We start from the raw sequence: 19,001 nt of genomic DNA on the forward strand, positions 1-19,001 counted from the left end.
AGGTGGTTAAGAAAAGAAATAAACTCTCTTCATTTTCACAAGACATGATCATGAACAAATGACCAATGTGCATATGAAAAAAAAAAATGCTCAACATCAGGGCCAGGTGCTAGACTCTGGAGGAGTAGTTCCAGGAGAAGGGAACTTCTATGTTTTTTACCATAGCATCCTAAACAGCTACCACAGTACCCATCCAAAGGGGCTGTCATATTTATTTTGTGACTGAATGAATGAATGAATGTAAGGGCAAATACCAGATTGGGGTGGTTCAGCCCTAGAAGGTAACATTTCACTACAGTCAGGACTGGATTTAATAACTTTCAATTTTGGAAAAAGTATCTTAAATCCCAATCTTAAGTCAAATAGGAAATTGCCCAAAGAAACTGTCTTGCTTTATCAGATTCTTATGATGGTTAATTTTCTGTGTCAACTTGACTGGGCCACTAATGCCCAAGTTAAATATTATATCTGGGTGTGCCTGTGAAGTTGTTTCTGGATGAGATTAGCATTTGAATTGATGGTATCAGTCAGGTGGATTGCCCTCTCCCATGGGGGTAGGCTTCATCCAATCTGCTAAGGGCATGAATAGAGCAGAAGGTACAAAAGGAAGAATTTGCTCCTTTTTTCCTGCCTTAGTGCTGGAACTGGGACATCTTTCATTTCCTCCTGCCCTTGGACTGGAATTTATACCACTGGCTTTCCTGGTTTTCAGGCCTTTGGTCTGACTGCTAGATTTCTTGATTCTCCAGCTTGCAGATGGCAGATCCTATAAACAGATACACGCACACACACATTAATGGTGTATAGATAGATAGATACATAGATATACATATATATGTAGACAGAGAGGGAATATATATTAAAATATGAGAATTAGAATATATTATTATAAATTATATGTAATTATATACCATTATAGTTATATATATATATATATATATATATATATATATATATATTAATGCTTATTCATTTATTTTGAGAGAGAGAAAGGGCCAGAGACAGAGAGAAAGGAAAAGAATCCCAAGTGGGCTCCACGCCCATGACTGTGAGATCATGACCTACGCTGAAATCAAGTCTGTTGCTTAACTGACTGAGCCACACAGGCACCCTTATAGTTATATATTATTAAACATATAACATATTATATTTAACTATATAATAACAATTATAAATTATGTTAAAATTATATTAGATATATTAGAATACATGTATGTTTGGGTGTGTGCATGTGTGTATTCTAATAATTCTGTTTCTCTGGAGAGAAAAAACCCTGACTAATTAATACATTACTCATATGCTCACTCATACGCTTACTATCATAGTAAGATTATCAATCCAAAACATTATAGGTTTGCTGCACACTTATCTATATTTCCTTTTTTTTTTAAGTTTATTTATCTTGAGAGAGAGAGAGAGAAAGAGAAAGAGCGAGAAAGCATGAGCAGGGGAGGGACAGAGAGAGAAGGAGAAAGAGAATCCCAAGTGGGCTCCGTGCCCACGACCATGAGATCATGACCTACGCTGAAATCAAGAGTCCACTGCTTAACTGACTGAGCCACCCAGGAACCCCTATAGTTATATATTATTAAATATAACAATTATATTATATTTAATTAAATATATGAAACAATTATAAATTATATTAAAATTATATTAGATATATTAGAATATATGTATGTTCTGTGTGTGTGTGTGTATTCTAATAGTTCTGTTTCTTTGGAGAACCCTGACTAATTAATACATTACTCATATGCTCACTAATCCAAAATATTATAGGTTTGCTGCACACTTACCTATATTTCCTTTTTTAAAATTTTTTTCACATTTATTTATTTTTGAGAGAACAAGACAGAGCATGAGTGGAGGAGGGGCAGAGAAATGGAGGGGGGACACAGAATCCGAAGCAGGCTCCACGCTCTGAGCTGTCAGCACAGAGCCCGAGGCAGGGTTGGAACTCACAGACCTTGAGATCATGACCTGAGCATAAGTCGGATGCCCAACCAACTGAGCCACCCAGGCACCCTTATTTCCTTTTTTTTTTTTAAGGTTTATTTATTTTGAGAGAGAGAGAAAGTAAGAGAGCGTGAGCAGGGGAGGGAGAGAGAGAGAGAGAAAGAGAGAGAGAGAGAGAGAGAGAGAGAGAGAGAGAGAGAGAGAGAGAATCCCAAGCAGTCTCCATGTTGTCAACGCAGAGAGGGACTCGGAGCATTGATTTCATGAATCTTGAAATCATGACCTGAGCCAAAATTAAGAGTCAGATGCTTAACTGATTGAGCCACTTACTCTTTCTGATTACAAAAGTAATACATGCCTTCGGTAGGGAGTCTAAAAAATGATGAAAAACTAAGAAAGAAATGAAAATTCCCTAAAATCCCATTGCCCCCACTACCATTGAGATCTTCCTCCTTCCAGTTCCTGTTTGCCTTGTAATCTGTTCCACTAATTTGGCACCAACAGCCTAAAGGGCATGGAGGTAGAGGTTGACACGAAAAGGAATCAGGTGGACACCTTAGGGACAGATGGGGACATCCACATGGAATTTACCAGTGGGCAGTTGGAAATGCAATCGTAAACCAGGAGAGATTTCCGATCCCTATGCGGGGAGGGAGAAGGATCCCATAGGTATCAGATGAAATCTCAGGAAGTGGGGGAGGCAAGCCAGAGAAGACAAGCAGACCAAGGAGAAAGGATGAGTCTTGTACAATATAATTAGTATATTACTCCAGAAAGTATATGGAATAAAGCATTAGAAAGAACTTATTTTCTATGGAATTCTTACCTATAAATGCTTTCCTGGGCTCTTCAGGAGTGAGATGCTTCCTGTATTCTCTACACCTGTAGACTGTAGCCAGCATTACTTTCAAGAGAACAAGTTGGCATGTGAAGGTCACAGCATTAACCAGAATATTACTTCCTGCATGCCATCTTTTCTTTCCTCTGAATATCGATTTCACCTACTCTTTTAAAACACAAGTTTGTTTGGAATGGCTTTTCAGACTGTCTCTTTTCACACCCACACTATGAACACATGAATCTGCTTAAATCTATGTTCTCTGAGAGAAGGCAAGTTTGCAACTAGATAAAATGTCTTGCTGAGTTTTATCAGTTGTGTGTATTTATCATCCTCCAGCCATCTTTTTAATAGGCTGCATTCCTACTGCTCCAAGGTCTGCTCACAAAGGACAGCCCTCCTGAGTTTTTGTCGTTTGCCAAAAATTTCCTATTGGAAGATTTGGCTTGTCTGCCTGGACAGCTAGAGCTAGAAGTCCAGCAGTAGCTGTACAAATGGCTGTCACATATCCCCAAGCAGAGAGAGGTGCTGTCGTCTTCCGGACAGAAAAATGGGAGACAATGCCACTGAGGTACGTGCTATCTAGCTGATAACACACGTTCCCCAAACAAGTTGTTTAAAAGACTTCCCGAACACTAGCAACATTAAAATCAAACAACCCTATCCAGAAAAGAACTTCCTAAATCTAAATAATCTATATCAAACACAAGAATCCAAATCTTGTTCCTTATGCATTCAAATCTCAGTAGGATGGCTTACAAAAAATGTTCTCCTGTAGGCCCCTAATGTAATAGCCATTCTATGGCCCAATCGCTACAATGCACTGAATCCCAAAACAACACATTTAAAACTGAATTCACCACCTTCCCCCACGCCTCTCTTTCCCACCCCAGCTCAAGAATTCAGCCTTCCTCAGCCAAATCTATTTCACTGACTCATAGGGGGGAGAAAAAAAGATTCCTTGTATGAATTTGGGGGAAAGGGATCCCATTAGGCTTTGTGGGTCCTTTTTAAAATTCTGCCACTGTTCAGAGAAAGGGGTAGAGGCAGGGTAGGGGCACCGCATGTCCAAGTAATGCAGACTTTTTTTTTTTTTTTCAGGTAATAGCAATACAAGGTAAGAAGTGTTATTGCAAGGTCATGGACGCACATGGTAGGAGATGTTGAGTCTGGTTGGGAGGAGAGTGGGAAAGCGTTTCAGCACAGTACCTGGTATAAAGTAAGTGCTCGATAACTGATTAATGATGAAAAGGAGGTGATGTCTGAACATCAGCTGATTGCTAAATGGGCCTACCTATGTGGAGGAGCAGGGATTTTACACAAGAGCAAAAACCAAGCTGTTCACACAGAGTTGTCCAGACAGTGACAAAACTTGGTTGTGCCCTGGCAGTGGGCGAGAAAGAAGGTGTGGGGATCTTGGATCTACTAAAAATTTCATTTTCTAATGCAATGTTGGCAGTCCTATGGATGACAACTCTTATAGAAGCAAAATGGGTTAAAAAAAAAATGGTCATGGCGTGCCTGGGTGGCTCACTTGGTTAAGCATCCGACGTCAGCTCAGCTCATGATCTCACTATTCACGAATTGAAGACCCACTTTGGGTGAGCACGAGCCCTGCTTCTCTCTCTCCTTTCTCTCTGGCTCTCATGGGATTCTCTCTTTCTCCGCTCTTGCTCACTTGTGCCCCCTCTCTCTCTCAAAAAAAAAAATTTTTTTTAATGGTCATGGCAGTTGAGCAGAGATACAAAGATAGTAATATTGGGGGTGCTCGGGTGGCTCAGTCAGTGCAGCGCCCGACTCTTGATTTCAGGTCAGGTTTTGATCTCACGGTTTGTCAGTTCAAGCCCCGAGTCAGGCTCTTTGCTGACAGCATGGAGCCTGCTTGGGATTCTCTCTCTGCCCTCCCCTGCTCACACTCTCTCCCATAAATACTTAAAAAGAAAGGTAGGAATACGAAGTGGATGATGGGTGGGACTGAAAAGAATATTTGGGATCTAGTTTATTTGTTCCTTCAGCAAATAATTACGAGTATGTTTCTCTCATCCTAAAAGACACAGGCATACTCTTTCTTCATCCTGCAGCTTTTCCCTGGGGCCCTCACAACCAGCCTTCACGGCCAAGTTTCTGTGAAATATCTCCTGCCGCCTTCCTCTCTTGGGTGCAGGTCAGTTGGGCTCACCCCACTCCTGCCAGTGTTCCTGCTGAGATCCTAGATGCTGTCAGGTACTTTCCAGTCTACACCTTGCTGCCTTCTACCTCCAGCACCAGACAGGGCTGGCCTCATCTTCCAACTTGTTACTCCTTCCATACCTGTGTTCCCAGCCAGCTTTCCCTATTCCAGCTCCTCCCACCACTAGCTCTGCTGTGCACTAATGACTCCCAGGTCTCTACTTCCTCTCAGCCAGCTCTCCTGGCTCCACACACGTTTACCCAACTGCCTCCTAGACATCTTCACTTATCTGTCCCAGGAGCACCTCAACTCCGAGGGCCCCAGAAGGAAATCATCTGGCCCTGGGCATGTTAGTTAACTGAACTGGGCCTCACTTCCTCAACTATAAAACAAGGCATTACTGATAGCCACCTCATACAGAGAAGCCCGTTACGGAGATTGATTGAAATATCATAGAATTGCATTGCATAGATTCTGGCGTATGGTAAAGGATCTACAAGTGTTAACTATTATGCCACCTTCCCTCAAACACATTCCTTCCTCTCCAGAGTCCCCAAATTGACTCACAAATCCACCACCGGCAACTCTTATCAAGCCAGAACCTTGAGCATCCTCCTGATACCTCCCTGTTCCTTAACCTGTCATTCCGTCCCAGCCCATTCATTCCACTTCTTAAACATCTGACCTTGTCTTTCCTTCTCTGCTCCATTGCCTTAAGTCCTGGGCTCCTCTGGGACTTAGAGCCATTCTTTCCCTGACCCTACCCTTGCTGTTCTATACCCTTCTTCTGAAAGAGCACATTGCATGACACCACCCTCCTCTTAAAACCTTTCCAGGTCTCCCTTCTGCCTTGGGTACACAATCCAAACTCCTCGGCAGGGCACGGAGGCTCTTCAGGACCTGGTCTCAGTCACTCTCTCTCAGTCCACCCCACCCCCTAAGCTCCAGCTGGTCCACCTTGGTGATGTCAAAGTATTCATCAGGTTCAGTCAGTCCACAGGGCCTTCTCCAACCGCTGCTGCAGTTTCCAGATGTAGCTTGGGTGCCACTTCCTCTGAGAAGCCTTTCTGGACTTCTAGTCAGATGAATAGCTTTCTTTTTTGTTCCCCTGGGTCTCTTCCCTAATACTTATCATGTTTTAGTTCTTATCTGCTCATGTGTCTGTCCTCCCCACTAAACCGAGTTGTCTGCTGGCAGAAAAATTGCCTTTTATTTCCATAACCCCAGAACCTAGCTCAGTGGCCAGCAGACAGTTGGTACTCAAGGTAAATGAGCCAGAGCAAAGGGTTTCCACCAAAAAAGAAACGTTTGTTTGGGGAATCGGTATCAAGGCTTAGAGAATCCACTCCTGTCGCGGCACAAGCTGAACAAGGGCTCCTTCAGGCCTGCGTAGATATCCAGTGCCTGCACGTCGTTCTCGGGGCTTCACTCTCGCACAGTTAGAGCAGATAGATACAGGGCTGCGCAGGCAGAGGCTGAACGGGCGCCTGCCTGCAAATGCACGCTCAGCGGGCTGAGGTTAAATCCTGCGCCCTTTGTTCCAGCCAGCGGAAAGCTAGCGGGTCTGTGTCCGCCCGCCAGCCGCGGCCGGGTGCAGGGCCCGCATGGGTAGAATGGCACGAAAACGCACCCGCGAACGCCGCGTCGGGCAGGGGCGCGCGTGTGCGCTGGCCCTCTCGGTGCCAGCTTCCCGACTCTGGGATCCCGCGCTCTCCCGCGCCCTCGCCGGGGCCCAGCTTTAGTGCCAAACAGTCTCCCGGGCCCGCCGCCACCGCCGGCGGGAAAGCGCCCGGCGTCCCGGCGTCACGCGCCAGCAGCCGGGCGCGCGGCTCGCGGGGCGGAGGCGGGGCGGGGGCGGGGCCAGCGCGCCCGAGGCGGGGCGGGGCGGGGCGGGAGCCGGGCACAGGAAGCGCTGGGAGGCCCGAGCCGTCCCAGGGTGCCCCGCGCGGCGTGGACTCGGGCCGCTGCCGCCATCCCGCTGGCGAGAGGGAGAGAGAGGCCCGCCCGCTCGCCGGTCGGGCCAGTGTGGGCCAGTGCGTGAGGGCGCGGGGGGCCGTGTCAGCGAGACGCAGAGCGCAGCCGCCACCACCAAACGGACATGTTGGAGCCCAGCGCCGCCGCCGCCTCCTTTTCCTTATCCTCCGAACGGGACTGAGAGGGGGCCCGCCACCCTCCGCCTCTGCCGCCCGCCCCGCCGCCTCGGCCGCAGCCTCTTCCTGCCCGGCCTCTGGCTCCGCCGCTCGTCGCCCCCCCACCCCCCCCGCCCCTCAGGCCCGGCCGGTTCCCCGGCCCCGCTCCGCCGCGGCGCGAGGTCTATGTGACCGGCGGGCCCGGAGCAGCCGCCGCCGCAGCGCGAACATGGACGCCGTCAACGCCTTCAACCAGGAGGTGAGGAGTGCTCGGGGCGCGGGGGTGCCGGGCCTGCCGCGGGAGCCGGGACTCCGTTTCTCCCGCCGCCGGAGGTTTAAAGCTGTGGTCGGGGTGGGGACGCTTCCTGCCCGGGTTCCGGGGCGGCGGGGCCTGCGCGGAGAGGCCTGCGGCCCGGGAGAGGTCGCGGCGGCCACGGGAACCGACCCCACACCCCTCCCCCATCGCCCACCCCCGGGCAGCGACCTCGGGTTGCCCCCCTCGCCCCCTTCCGGCCTCCCCCAGCCCGCGTCGGCGCTGGTGCCTCCAACTTCGCCCTCTTTCAGGTCCCGGCGCTCTCGCTTTCTGCTCCCAGCCCGTTATTGGCTTCGCAGTGCCGGGCGTCCGCAAGGGGCTAAGAAAGAAGCGCGGGCGGGCGTGTGGGGTTGGGGGCGGGGGAGCGGGAGCATCTGCCGGTCGCCGGGCTGGCGGAGCGGCGGCCTCCGCTCTCCTGTTGCTCAGGCCCCAGCGCGGCGGCGACTGGACTCTGATCCCGGGTCGAGGAGGAGTCGGAGAGGGTGTTCATCCCCCCTGTCTCAACATTCACACACTTGGGAATTGGGGTCCCCAAATGAAGAGGGGTGGCTCCTGATTTCGAGTGGTGAACACAATCCTTGTAATGGGCTCTTTGGCCCCAACGTGACACCTAAAAAGTTGAATGGGAGAGTACTTGCCCCGCCTTAGTCCGGTAGAAAGCCGGCTTTGGCCTCTAGTCTCCCACCCTCGCAGTCCGGTCGAGGTAGTTAATCCTCGGCTCCCTTCTAGGGGAACATTTACATGTGAAAACCTCCCAAAACCGGGAACAAAGCTGCCTGCCGCCTTAAAGCTCTATAGTTTTATCTCCAGCCGTTCCAGGTGCTGTTTTTGGAGCGTAGAGTCCACACACCCTCTTCATCAGAATCGGTTTGGGGGGAGGGGACTTGACCATTGATAATTTAAAATACAATTACCGAATGGAAACTGTTGTCTTGTGTTGAGTTGGATTATTTTCCTTTTCCAAACACTAAAGAGGAACCCGACATTGAAAAAGTCAGATGGAGTACTGTAGCTCTAGATGTCTTGATATATTAAAAACTTGATGCATCTCACGATAAGATTTTGTAATTTCACTTGTAACAGAATTAAGGTGCGATAACTTTGCTTCTAGATTTGCAGTGCGGTAATATGCGACCCTCCAGTAACACTGCAGTTAGGACCTTTCATTGCCTTACAGATTATCCTCTAGATGATTTGTCTTCAACTGTTGGGTACAAAAAATATCTTAACTGTAGTGGCAACTGCTGTTGGACAGTGTGATGATTTTCAAAATAACGAAATAATATTTCCTAATATTTGATGGCTAGAGAATTTGTGATGCTCCAAAGATTTCAGGTTTGCAAGTTGACTTGGTTTCCTGAAGGCAAAATTCACTGAAATGTTGACTCCATGAGGGCAGAGAGTCTGTATTCTTTGCTCCTCCCCTCACCATAGGAGGCAAATACTTGTTGAATGCATGAGGATTTGTATAAATGGTACAACAGTTTTTTAAAGATGTAAATATTTATTTCCTCAGGTAAAATCTTATGGACTCTTTTTAATGAACGAAAAGGGGGATTTTTAGAGTATTCTTAAGTTCGGAAGTACTTGTGAGTTAGGCATTATGGAAGTTGACATTGAGCACATTAATAAGCAAAATATCTTACGTTAGTTCTGGAAAAGTGTGATTAGTTTTTACTTTGAAAAACCAAAATTAGGTATGATACTGCCTTTTTGAAAAAGGGAAATGGTATTTTAACCTTTTTAAAATATACAAAATGAGAATTTTCCTATCTTGGTACATTTTTCAGCTCAATTTTTATTTCCCTTCCTAGTCTTCATGAACTGCAAATTACATTATGTTAGGTGTGTGTTGCCAATTCCATCTTTCTTCTGAAGAAACTTCCTTCTGGAGAAATTAGTCTGATTTTAAAGTCCATCGTCTTGTGCCTGCCTGTTTGATTTGTAGTGCTTCTCAGTTTTTTCTCCCCATTCATGAAATGTTATTGGTTAGTTTCCTGTAATTTCAAATCTCCCCAATCTTACCTTAATTTTACAAACTTTCGAGTGCGTGCTCAGCTACAAAAGCTGTGTCCTAAATACTGTGGCACTACCAAGGATCTCTGTCCCCTAGGAGCCTAATGTAATAGAGAACACAAGACTTTGGCAAATAACTTTAATATGTGATAGAACAGCTTCTTTGGGGCTCTTTAAAAGTACTGTGGGATGGCAAGTGAAGACTTGGGAAGAAAAGGTTGATGTCAGTTTCAGAATTTCAGAAGGTGTAGGAAGTAGTGATTGAGGGACAACAGTGCTCAGGAATAAGTGAACAGTATAGTAGTTTGGTTCCAGAGGCTACAGGAAAGTAAAGATGGTTAAAGTAATTTGGTGCCTGACAAGTTTCATGTCCGTCTAATGTGTTTGAATTCCATTTTGGGGCTGTGGATAAACTGAAGATTTTAAGTAGTGTGGTGATACAATGAAGAAAACTGCTTGATTTGTAGTGTATGTTATAAAGGCAGATATTTGAGGAAGATTGACATTTTCAGGACTAAGGTCGAATTAAGTAGAGTTTGGCATGGAGAGCAGGAAAAGGATATGGGCCAGAGGAATCCGTGGACCTTGCCATCTCGTAGGCTTATAAGCACCTTTTGCCCCCAACATTCTAGGTGCTGGGAGAGTGGTGATGCTACTAACGCAAGTCAAGCAATCGTCAAAAGCATACTTAGTGGAGGGGAAAATATGTTTGGTTTTTGAACAGGTTGGGTTTGAGATTGAGTGGAAAAGTCATGTGGAAATTTCTGGCAAGCAGTTGGGCATGTAGGACTCAAACTTGGAAGCAACCAATGAACAGAGGGAGACATCTGGAAGTCACTCTCAGATGTGCCCTGGAGGAAATTGAGAGGGGAGAGAAAAGAATTAATATTTAATAAGCATCTCTGGCATATCAGGCATTTTATATATACATATCTAACTTAATATTCCCACAGCTTTGCACAGACATCCATTTATAGATGAGGAAACTGATTTTCAAAGAAGTTAAATAATAACTGGCCCAAGGGCATACTGTCAGCTAATGGCAGAGCTGGGATTTGAGTGCACATCTTCCCATCATAATTGCTGCCTACAGATAATATGTATAATACCAGGGGAGAGGTTACAGGTTAAGACTTAAGAAAAAAGCAACTAAAATTTGAGAGTAATGGGATCTGAAGTTTAAGGTTGAATGGTGATGGAGATAAGGAAACAAATGTAGTCTTTTAGAATTTTGGTTATGAGGGATTTAAGGACATGAAGGGAAAGAGCAATTAACAGTATAGAAGGCACTGGTGCTGGGCCATTTGTATGCTTATATAGCATATATGAGGTTTTAGCCTTAATAAGTGACATTCAGGCCCTGGTCTCTTAGATGCTAGTAGAAGCTTGAGCATGTTGGGAGAGTGGAAGTGTAGAGAAGCATAGTTTAAAGCAACATGAGGGCTTGCTTAGAACAAAATTGTGGATAAAAGGAAGGGTACAGATCACAGGTAAAAGAGGTCAGTATCTCTGATACAGGAAGGAAGATAAAAGATGAAGTTACTAAAGACACCCACTAAACAGGACTTTTATGGTGAGACACTTTGTAGGAGTTGTAAAAAAGGTAAGTGAAAAAAGTGAGTGGCCAATTATAGCTGATACTTCATTGTTTTCTGCTATGCTTATATACTCCTTAATGTGAAGAGTTTCGTATGTTGTAAGTTTGTTGAATGAATAAGAGTTATGGATTGGATTTTTTAAATCTATTGATTACATTTTAGCCTTTAACCAATCTTGTCTAATTCCAAAAGAGTAGATCTCCTCACACTTTTTTTTTTTTTTTGACAGCACCTATGATTTTGAGACTTTTAATTAAAGTATTAAAAAGTGCAGAGAAGATATAGCAGTAAGAATGGACAGTTGTAAATATTAATATTATAAGTGTTGTGGGGTTTTTTGTTTTTTGTTTTTGAGAGAGAGTGTGTGTGCACAGGTGCCTGGGGAGCCAGCCTGGGGAAGGGGCAGAGGGAGAGAGAGATCTTAAGCAGGCTCCATGCTCAGCACGGAGCCCGAGCCCGATGCAGGGCTTAGTCCCAGGACCCTGGAATCATGACCTGAGCTGAAATCATGGGTCAGATGCTCAACTGACTGAGCCACCCAGGAGCCCTAATAAGTGGTTTTAATTTAAATTTTAAAATATTACAAGTTAAAGCCATTTCTTCCTCCAGAGGCAATCAAAGTGAATTTAGTATCAATCTCTGGTACATAAGCAATATGTAATATTCTGTGTTCTGATATGCCTGAGTGGTATATTGTACATATTTGTGTTTTTCCTTAAACTTTACTAATATTATATATTAAGATTTCATTTTAACTGCTGGGGGGGGATGCTGTCATTTGAATAAACTGTATTTTATTTATCTAGTTCCCCAGTTGATGAACATTCAAGCTGTTTCTCATTCCCGGCAGTGAACTTTTTTTTAATTTTTTTTTTTTTTTTAATGTTTATTTATTTCTGAGACAGAGCATTAATGGGGAGGGGCAGAGAGAGAGGGAGACACAGAATCAGAAGCAGGCTCCAGGCTCTGAGCTGTCAGCACAGAGCCTGACGCGGGGCTCCAACTCACAAACCGTGAGATCATGACCTGAGCCGAAGTCAGACGCTTAACCAACTGAGCCATCCAGGTGCCCCATGACAGTGAACTTTCTTTAACATGTCTTCATGTATAAGAGTTTCTCTGGGGCAGCTATTCTCAAACTTTGCATTTTGACTTCTTTCGCTCTTAAAAGGTAAGGACCACAGAGAACTCTTATATTTGTGGATGATATATCATATATATTTTGGAGGTATTTACCATTTTAGATATTTAATCTGAAAAATGCATTTATTAAATATAACAAATCATTAGATGTTAGCAAAAATAACATTTTTAATGAAAAATAACATTTCTGAAACAAAAGTGAGAAGAGTGACATTGTTTTACATTTTTGCAAATCTCATTTAAACTTTGGTTTTTAAACCTGGGTTCTCATATGTACTTCTTTAGAAGTTCAATCTCTTGCAATTACACACGTCAGGGTAGCCTCTAGAAAACTTTTGCTGTACACTTGTGAGAAAATGAATGAAAGGGGCAAGAAATGTCTTAGTATTAAAATGAAACCAGTTTTTACCTCCTTGACCACTGAAAGGAACTCAGACCCCCAGGGATCCTCAGATTATTTTTAGAGAACTACAGCCCTGAGATATTGAGATACTGAAGTGGTATGCATATAACGATATGTTGGGAATTCAGGAAGAAAATATGAGAACTTTAACATTCATTTTTAAGATCAGACAAATTAAGCTATATGAATACTTTATGAATTTATGTTGGTACACTTATTCACTGGGCTGTCTAGAACCACCATGTTATCCTGAAGGAAGAGTTGAGTTCCACATCTCAGTGGGGAACTTGTCGCTCCTTCCTTTTCCCACTGGAAAGTTTGTGTATGGAGTATTGTACCTATTAATTATTAGGTGTGTTTGTCTTCCCAGAATTTATGTATGTATGTATGTATGTATTAATGTTTATTTTTTGAGAGAGAGCGGGGGAGGGGCAGAGAGAGGGAGACACAGAATCCAAAGCAGGTTCCAGGCTCTGAGCTGTCAACACAGAGTCCGATGTGGGGCTTGTCCCCACGAACCACGACATCATGACCTGGGCTGAAGTCGGTCGCTTAACTGACTGAGCCACCCAGGCACCCCAGAATTTATTTATTAAAATTTTTTTCTTGATGTTTATTTTTGAGAGAGAGACAGAGTGGGAATGGGGGAGGGGCAGAGAGAGAGGGGGAGACAGAATTCAAAGCAGGCTCCAGGCTCTGAGCTGTGAGCACAGAGCCTGACGTGGGGTTGGGGCTCAAACCCACGAACCGTGAGACGTGACCTGAGGCAAAGTTGGATGCTTAACCTGCTTAGCCACTCAGGTGCCTCTGTCTTCCAGAATTTAAATCGTATGATAAAGATACCTTGTTGTTGTTATCATTTTAACCCGTAATATTAGTCTTTAGTTGTTTTTGATCATTCCTTTCTTCTTGGAGAGTTTTATCTAAAGCAGTGGACAAAGAGTTGACACACGATTCTTACTGTGTGGAAGAGATACAGAGAACCAGGGCAATAGTTGAAGTAAAACTGGAGGTTTCTCTTCCCTCATTTGACCATGTTATGCTATTACCACACGAGTTTTAGATATTAAAGTTATCATTGTATTCTTCTGCTCTTTCTTGACCCTCAGTGAGTTGCTTATCTCCAACAACAGTAAAAATCCAGCCTTATAGTGCGTGGAGGGAAGCTGGCTTTTCAGAGCTTTCTGTTGCAGCATTTATCACTGATGTTCTTGTTGAAAATATCCCCTGCCCTAAAAGTCTAGAATTTTGCTTAGTATTTTGTTTCATTAAAAATGACATGGACACATGATTAAGGAACTGAAGCAGAGAGAACTTGGAATGATGGAAAAGTTGACTTATAAGTCTTGTGAAACCAAATTCCTGACAGAAAGTTGACAAAATGGTAGTTGGTATTTGGCAGGGGTGGGGAAATGCTTTTTTTTTTTACCAGATACAGATTGTAGGTGGTTCTCTGCCATGGAGCACAAGTGAATATACTTTACTTCAGCATTCCAGGTAACGTTTCTGTAGATATCTGCACACACTGAAATCTCATTTTAAATATACCTTGATAACATGGTAGGAACAAAGTTGTTACATAAACAATGAACCTTTAATATTATAAATAACGTTTGTTGAGATAATATGCTGGATTTTTTTTTTTTTTTTTTTTTAGCCCACCTCACAAGCATACAACTTTAATGAGCTAAAAACAAGCTATGCTATGTTGTCAGGTATATAGAATAAGCAGCTTACCTATTACCTGTTCAAATTTTTGGTAACATTGGTTGATTAATATTCTATTTTGTTGGAACAGGAAAAGGGAGAATTTGGTGGTAGTTAGGCTTGTGTTAGGACTAGGCCTTAAAAATATCTTGAAAGGTTAAACTTGGGAGGGGCGGTGCGTGGGTGGCTCAGTAGGTTAAGCGTCTGACTCTTGATCTTGGGTCAGGTCATGATCTCACAGTTCCTGAGATCTCACAGTTCATGAGTTTGAGCCCTACATTGGATCGGGCTCTGCGCTGATGGCATCGAGCCTGGTTAGGATTCTGTCTTTCCTCTCTGCCCCTGGCCCACTGTGCAAATGCAGGTGCACGCTCGCTCGCGCTCTCTCTCTCTCAAAATAAATAAACTTAGAAAAAGAAAGCTTAGATTTGAAGAGACATGTTTGCATTTTTGCTAATACTACATGTAATTAAAAGTGCACTGTCAGCGACTTTTTTTTTTGAGAACTATTAAGATTTCACAAACAATATTATAATTTATTATATCCTGGTCACCTTCGTCCTGTTAAATATTTTCATGGTTTATTGATTACATTTCATTGCTTTATAGCTAGAGCTCCTTATTGGTGATTGTGAAGGTATAGAAACTTTGATATTCCAGTGAAGCACATTGTGCAGGTTAGTAGTGAAGTCAGCAAGAAATCTACTGTAACGCTGGAGTGAAGTTAGGAATTAGAAGCTAAAGGGCACTTGAGTGGCTCAGTCAGCTCAGTGGCTCAGGTCATGATCTTATGGTTTGTGAGTTCAAGCCTGCATTGGGCTCTGTGCTGACAGTGTGGAGCCTGCTTGGGATTCTCTGTCTTCCTCTCTCTGCTGCTTCTGCACTCTCTCTCTCTCTCTCTCTCTCTCTCCCTCCCTCAAAATAAATATTCCAAAAAAAAAAAAAAAAAAGGTTAGATGCCATGGTTTTTTGTTTTTGAAAAAGAGCGAGCATGTGTGGGGGAGGAGCAGAGGGAAAGGGGGAGAGAGAATCTTAAGTAGCCTCCATGAGATCATGACCTGTGTCGAAATCAAGAACCCAGATGCTTAACTGACTGAGCCATCCAGGCACCCCCACGCTAAGGTTGTGATGGAGTTGGGCATCAGGGCTGGGGAGATGGCAGGGCTCAGTGAAACGTAGAGAGCCATACAAGTTCCGCTCGGAGTTATCATTTGTTGGATATCATTGTTTGTTATCATTGTTTGAATAATTGGTGAATTTGGTATAAATCCATGTGGGTCAGTAATCCTAGTTGGAAGAAACTATAGAACAATGGCATGCCTTGCTTATTTGCCACCAAAGCACAATTTTTCTTTCTTTCTTTTTAATATAGACTTTTTCTGCAACAGAATTACTTCATGCAGAAGTAATCATGAGATTGGCCAAAAAAAGAAACTTGAACTTTATGCCAGTTGCAAATAAATGTTATAGTGGAAAAAAGGAGTTAATATTTTTAAATTGCATCAGCACTTTTTTTGGGAAAAAGTAGAAAAACTTACCTATTTACTGGTCTGTCATAATATTGACTTTCTATTATATTCCAGTTTCCTTTCAAGCCTTATTTCTGCATATTTGCCAATGACTGTCAAGGTGATCTTCACATATTTGTGTTCAGTAAACAGTTATAGCCAGATTCATCAATCTTACCTTCACCCATAATTGAATGAAGAACACTTTTTATTGGTTTTAATTACGAAAAGTTGTACATAAAGCAACACACATACACTAGTTAGGGAGCCTTAAACATAAGTCACTTTTGGTACAAATTTAGAAAAAAACCCACTTCACAATACATTCTAGAAATCACAGTAGTACCCATGTCTTTTTTCAGCATTGATTGTAATGACTTTGAAATGTCTCCTCAGTCAAAAAATTTTTTTCACTAAAATATTTCCACCAAAAAATTCAGTATAGATTTCTATTAAACATTCTTCAAATTAGGTGTAAATGTCTGCTTCCTTATATTTTGTTGCATAATAATGACCCCTCCATGATTTTTGTTCATGGATCTTCAAGCTTTATGTTCCATTATACCTTTGTTCAGGGCCTATCCTGGCTATTAGTAAATATTTATACCAGAAAAAAGGATTTCAAGAAAGAAGAATTGCACTCAGCTATCTTATTTTGAATGTAACTCTTTAATCTTTAAACACACACTCATATATAGGAACCACAGGATTGGAGAAACAAACTGAGCCTGAGCATAAGCTATACGAAATTTCTTTGTAGTGACTCTCCAAATGTGAATTCACAGTTGTGGTGAATCTGCATGTTTTGGGCACTGACCACATAACTGGAGGGTTTCCTAATGAATTTCCACTAAGAATAGATTGCTTATTAAAAGAAACATAATAAAAATGTACAGATTTGATGCTTCTATATTGTTAAAACTCAACAGTAACCACAGCAGTAGATTTAAACTTAAGCATCTCAGTCAACAACTTATTTTAGGGGAAGAAATATTCTGTCCCTGATGTTATGTAGAATTGCCAGTGTTTAGTAATGGTAAAATGATTTCAGTCAGGTTTTGTATTTAGAGGCTTTAGAGACAATTCACCCACTATTGGTTGCCTTGTATTGGTTTCTCCCATTGTCCTGCTGTTACCTGAAAGACCAATAGTTGACCACCTCTATATAAAGTCTTCCTCTGCAAAATTTTTAATATATCTTTTTTCATTTTATCATGAGTATTCCACTTTATTTCCTCCTTTTGTCAGAGCTGAGTTTTAGCTGAAGTGGAATTCTAAGACCCTGCTGAAAGAAAGTCTATAATAGGAAAATTTACAGCAATATACCTTTTAAGCCTTGAGGAAACATAAAATACTCTCTAAACTTTAATGGCCATGTATCACCTCGTTCACCTTAATTAAGAGGTGCTGAATGGTAAATCACTTTGGAAAGGACAGCCAACTTTGGGGTTCATTGGAGATATGTTTGAATCTTAATAAAGGCCTTTATTATTGTTTAATGTCAAGAATAGGCATGGGGTGCCTGGGTGACTCAGTTAAGTGTCTCACTTCAGCTCAGGTCATGAGTTCGAGCCCCGCGTCTGTGCTGATAGCTCAGAGCCTGGAGCCTGCTTCGAATCTGTGTCTCCTTCTCTTTCTGCTTGCCCCCCTCCCCCCAATTAATAAACATTTAAAAATTTTTTTTAAATAGGCAAACTCATAGAGATAGTAGATTAAAATTTGTGGGTGGTGGGGAGGAATGAATATGGAGTTTTTTGGAGGGGATTAAAGTACTCTAAAAATAGTGCTAATGGTTGCCCAACTCTGGAATATAGTAAAAACCACTGAATTGTATACTTTAAAGGAGTGAGCTTTATAGTATATGAATCATATCTCAGACCTGTTTTAAAAAATAGAAAGATGTTAGTTTTTAACCCATTTTCATTGTTTTGTTGCTTGATCTGATTTTTTCTCAATTGAAAACAATATTTTTTAGCTACTGAGTGCCTCTGTAAATTATGTTGTTGATCTTGAATCCTAAGTTTGTTTTATAAGATATGTTTAGTTTTTACATGCTCTTTTAAGAAGTTACCCAGTGGGAACAGTTCACAGGAAGGACAGGAAATGATTCCTGCATTTGCCCATTAACTACCAGCCAGATGTCAGCTAATGGGTTAGGAGTTGTATATGGGTATCTTTGCATTCTTTCCATTTTAAAGGTAAGGAAACTGAAGAGATGGTGTGAATTGACCACGGTCACACCGTATAGAATGGCAATTCTGAGATTTGACGGAGTACTGTAAGTACCCATCTGAGCTCAGCCCATAGTCCCACCTGGCTACTCTGAAGGCTTTTGAGCAGCTAATTTTTGTCTACTGGAGTGTTTATGAGGGGAGAGGGCTCGCTAAACAGCTTTTGTACATTTGAAGCATGGTAGTGAGTGTACTATAATGTATACTTTTGGAAGGATTTGTAAAAATTTAAGAATAATGAAGTTTGGTAAGTTTTTAAGTCATCCATAGATGATCCATGTTTAAAATTTAAGATATGCTTTTAGACATGTATGTTTCTTTTACTAATTTATAATCACTATTTAAATTTTAAATTGGTTTGGGGATTTTATAAATGCTAACATTTTTAATTTTTAATTTTAGTCCCATGCTTGTGCATAAATCTAGTCATGACAACTTTGTGGAAATAACTGATTATAAATAAAATATATAAAGTATGGGTAATTTTTATTTTTTCTTCTAATCAAATGATTTTATATCCAGGAACCAAGTTTTATTTCTTCTATTGAAGTCTAGGAGGAAATACTTAATTCACAAAAATGTTTTCTGGCCAATTTTGGGAGGGAAGACATAAAGTTCACTAGTGAGGCACAGTAAAAGTAATTTTGAAATCTGGCATTGGTGCTAGTAAAATAGAGCAGTGCCATGGATAAAATATTTGCCATTTCCCAAAATTGCCACCTGGCTGTTTCTTGGTCAAGTGAAAAGGAAGAAGTGGAGGATTGATTGCAGTTCAGTGAACCAAAATGTAGGTAAGGACTAAAAAAAAAATGACCTGTTGTCCTAAGCTGGAACTGAATGGGTTAAAAGCCCTGCTAAAGAGAGGCAGCTTTGGTTGTAAAGTGAAAAGTTTGAGTGGCTGGTTGGCTGGCTGGCCAGCTGACCAACTTAAAACTTAAAAGTTTGAGTGAAAGGTGGACCCTTGGAAATTGTAGGAGAGTTAGTCTTAA

At 42.4% G+C, this 19,001-nt stretch overlaps 1 protein-coding gene across 3 annotated transcripts in view; it reads left to right on the forward strand.

Moving 5' to 3' along the window:
- The first annotated feature begins 6,880 nt into the window (after nucleotides 1-6,880).
- SCAF4 (SR-related CTD associated factor 4) overlaps nucleotides 6,881-19,001 on the forward strand; it is a 64,670-nt gene continuing 52,549 nt past the window's right edge. For all 3 annotated transcript variants that reach the window (XM_053903141.1, XM_053903143.1, XM_053903142.1), the window contains exon 1: nucleotides 6,881-7,352. In XM_053903141.1, the coding sequence (XP_053759116.1) occupies nucleotides 7,323-7,352 (30 nt within the window). In that variant the 5' untranslated portion in view covers nucleotides 6,881-7,322. The remainder of the gene's footprint in view (nucleotides 7,353-19,001) is intronic.

Source organism: Panthera pardus, unplaced genomic scaffold (assembly GCF_024362965.1).
Source record: "Panthera pardus isolate Hobbes unplaced genomic scaffold, ASM2436296v1 HiC_scaffold_16, whole genome shotgun sequence".
Classification (NCBI taxonomy): domain Eukaryota; kingdom Metazoa; phylum Chordata; class Mammalia; order Carnivora; family Felidae; genus Panthera; species Panthera pardus.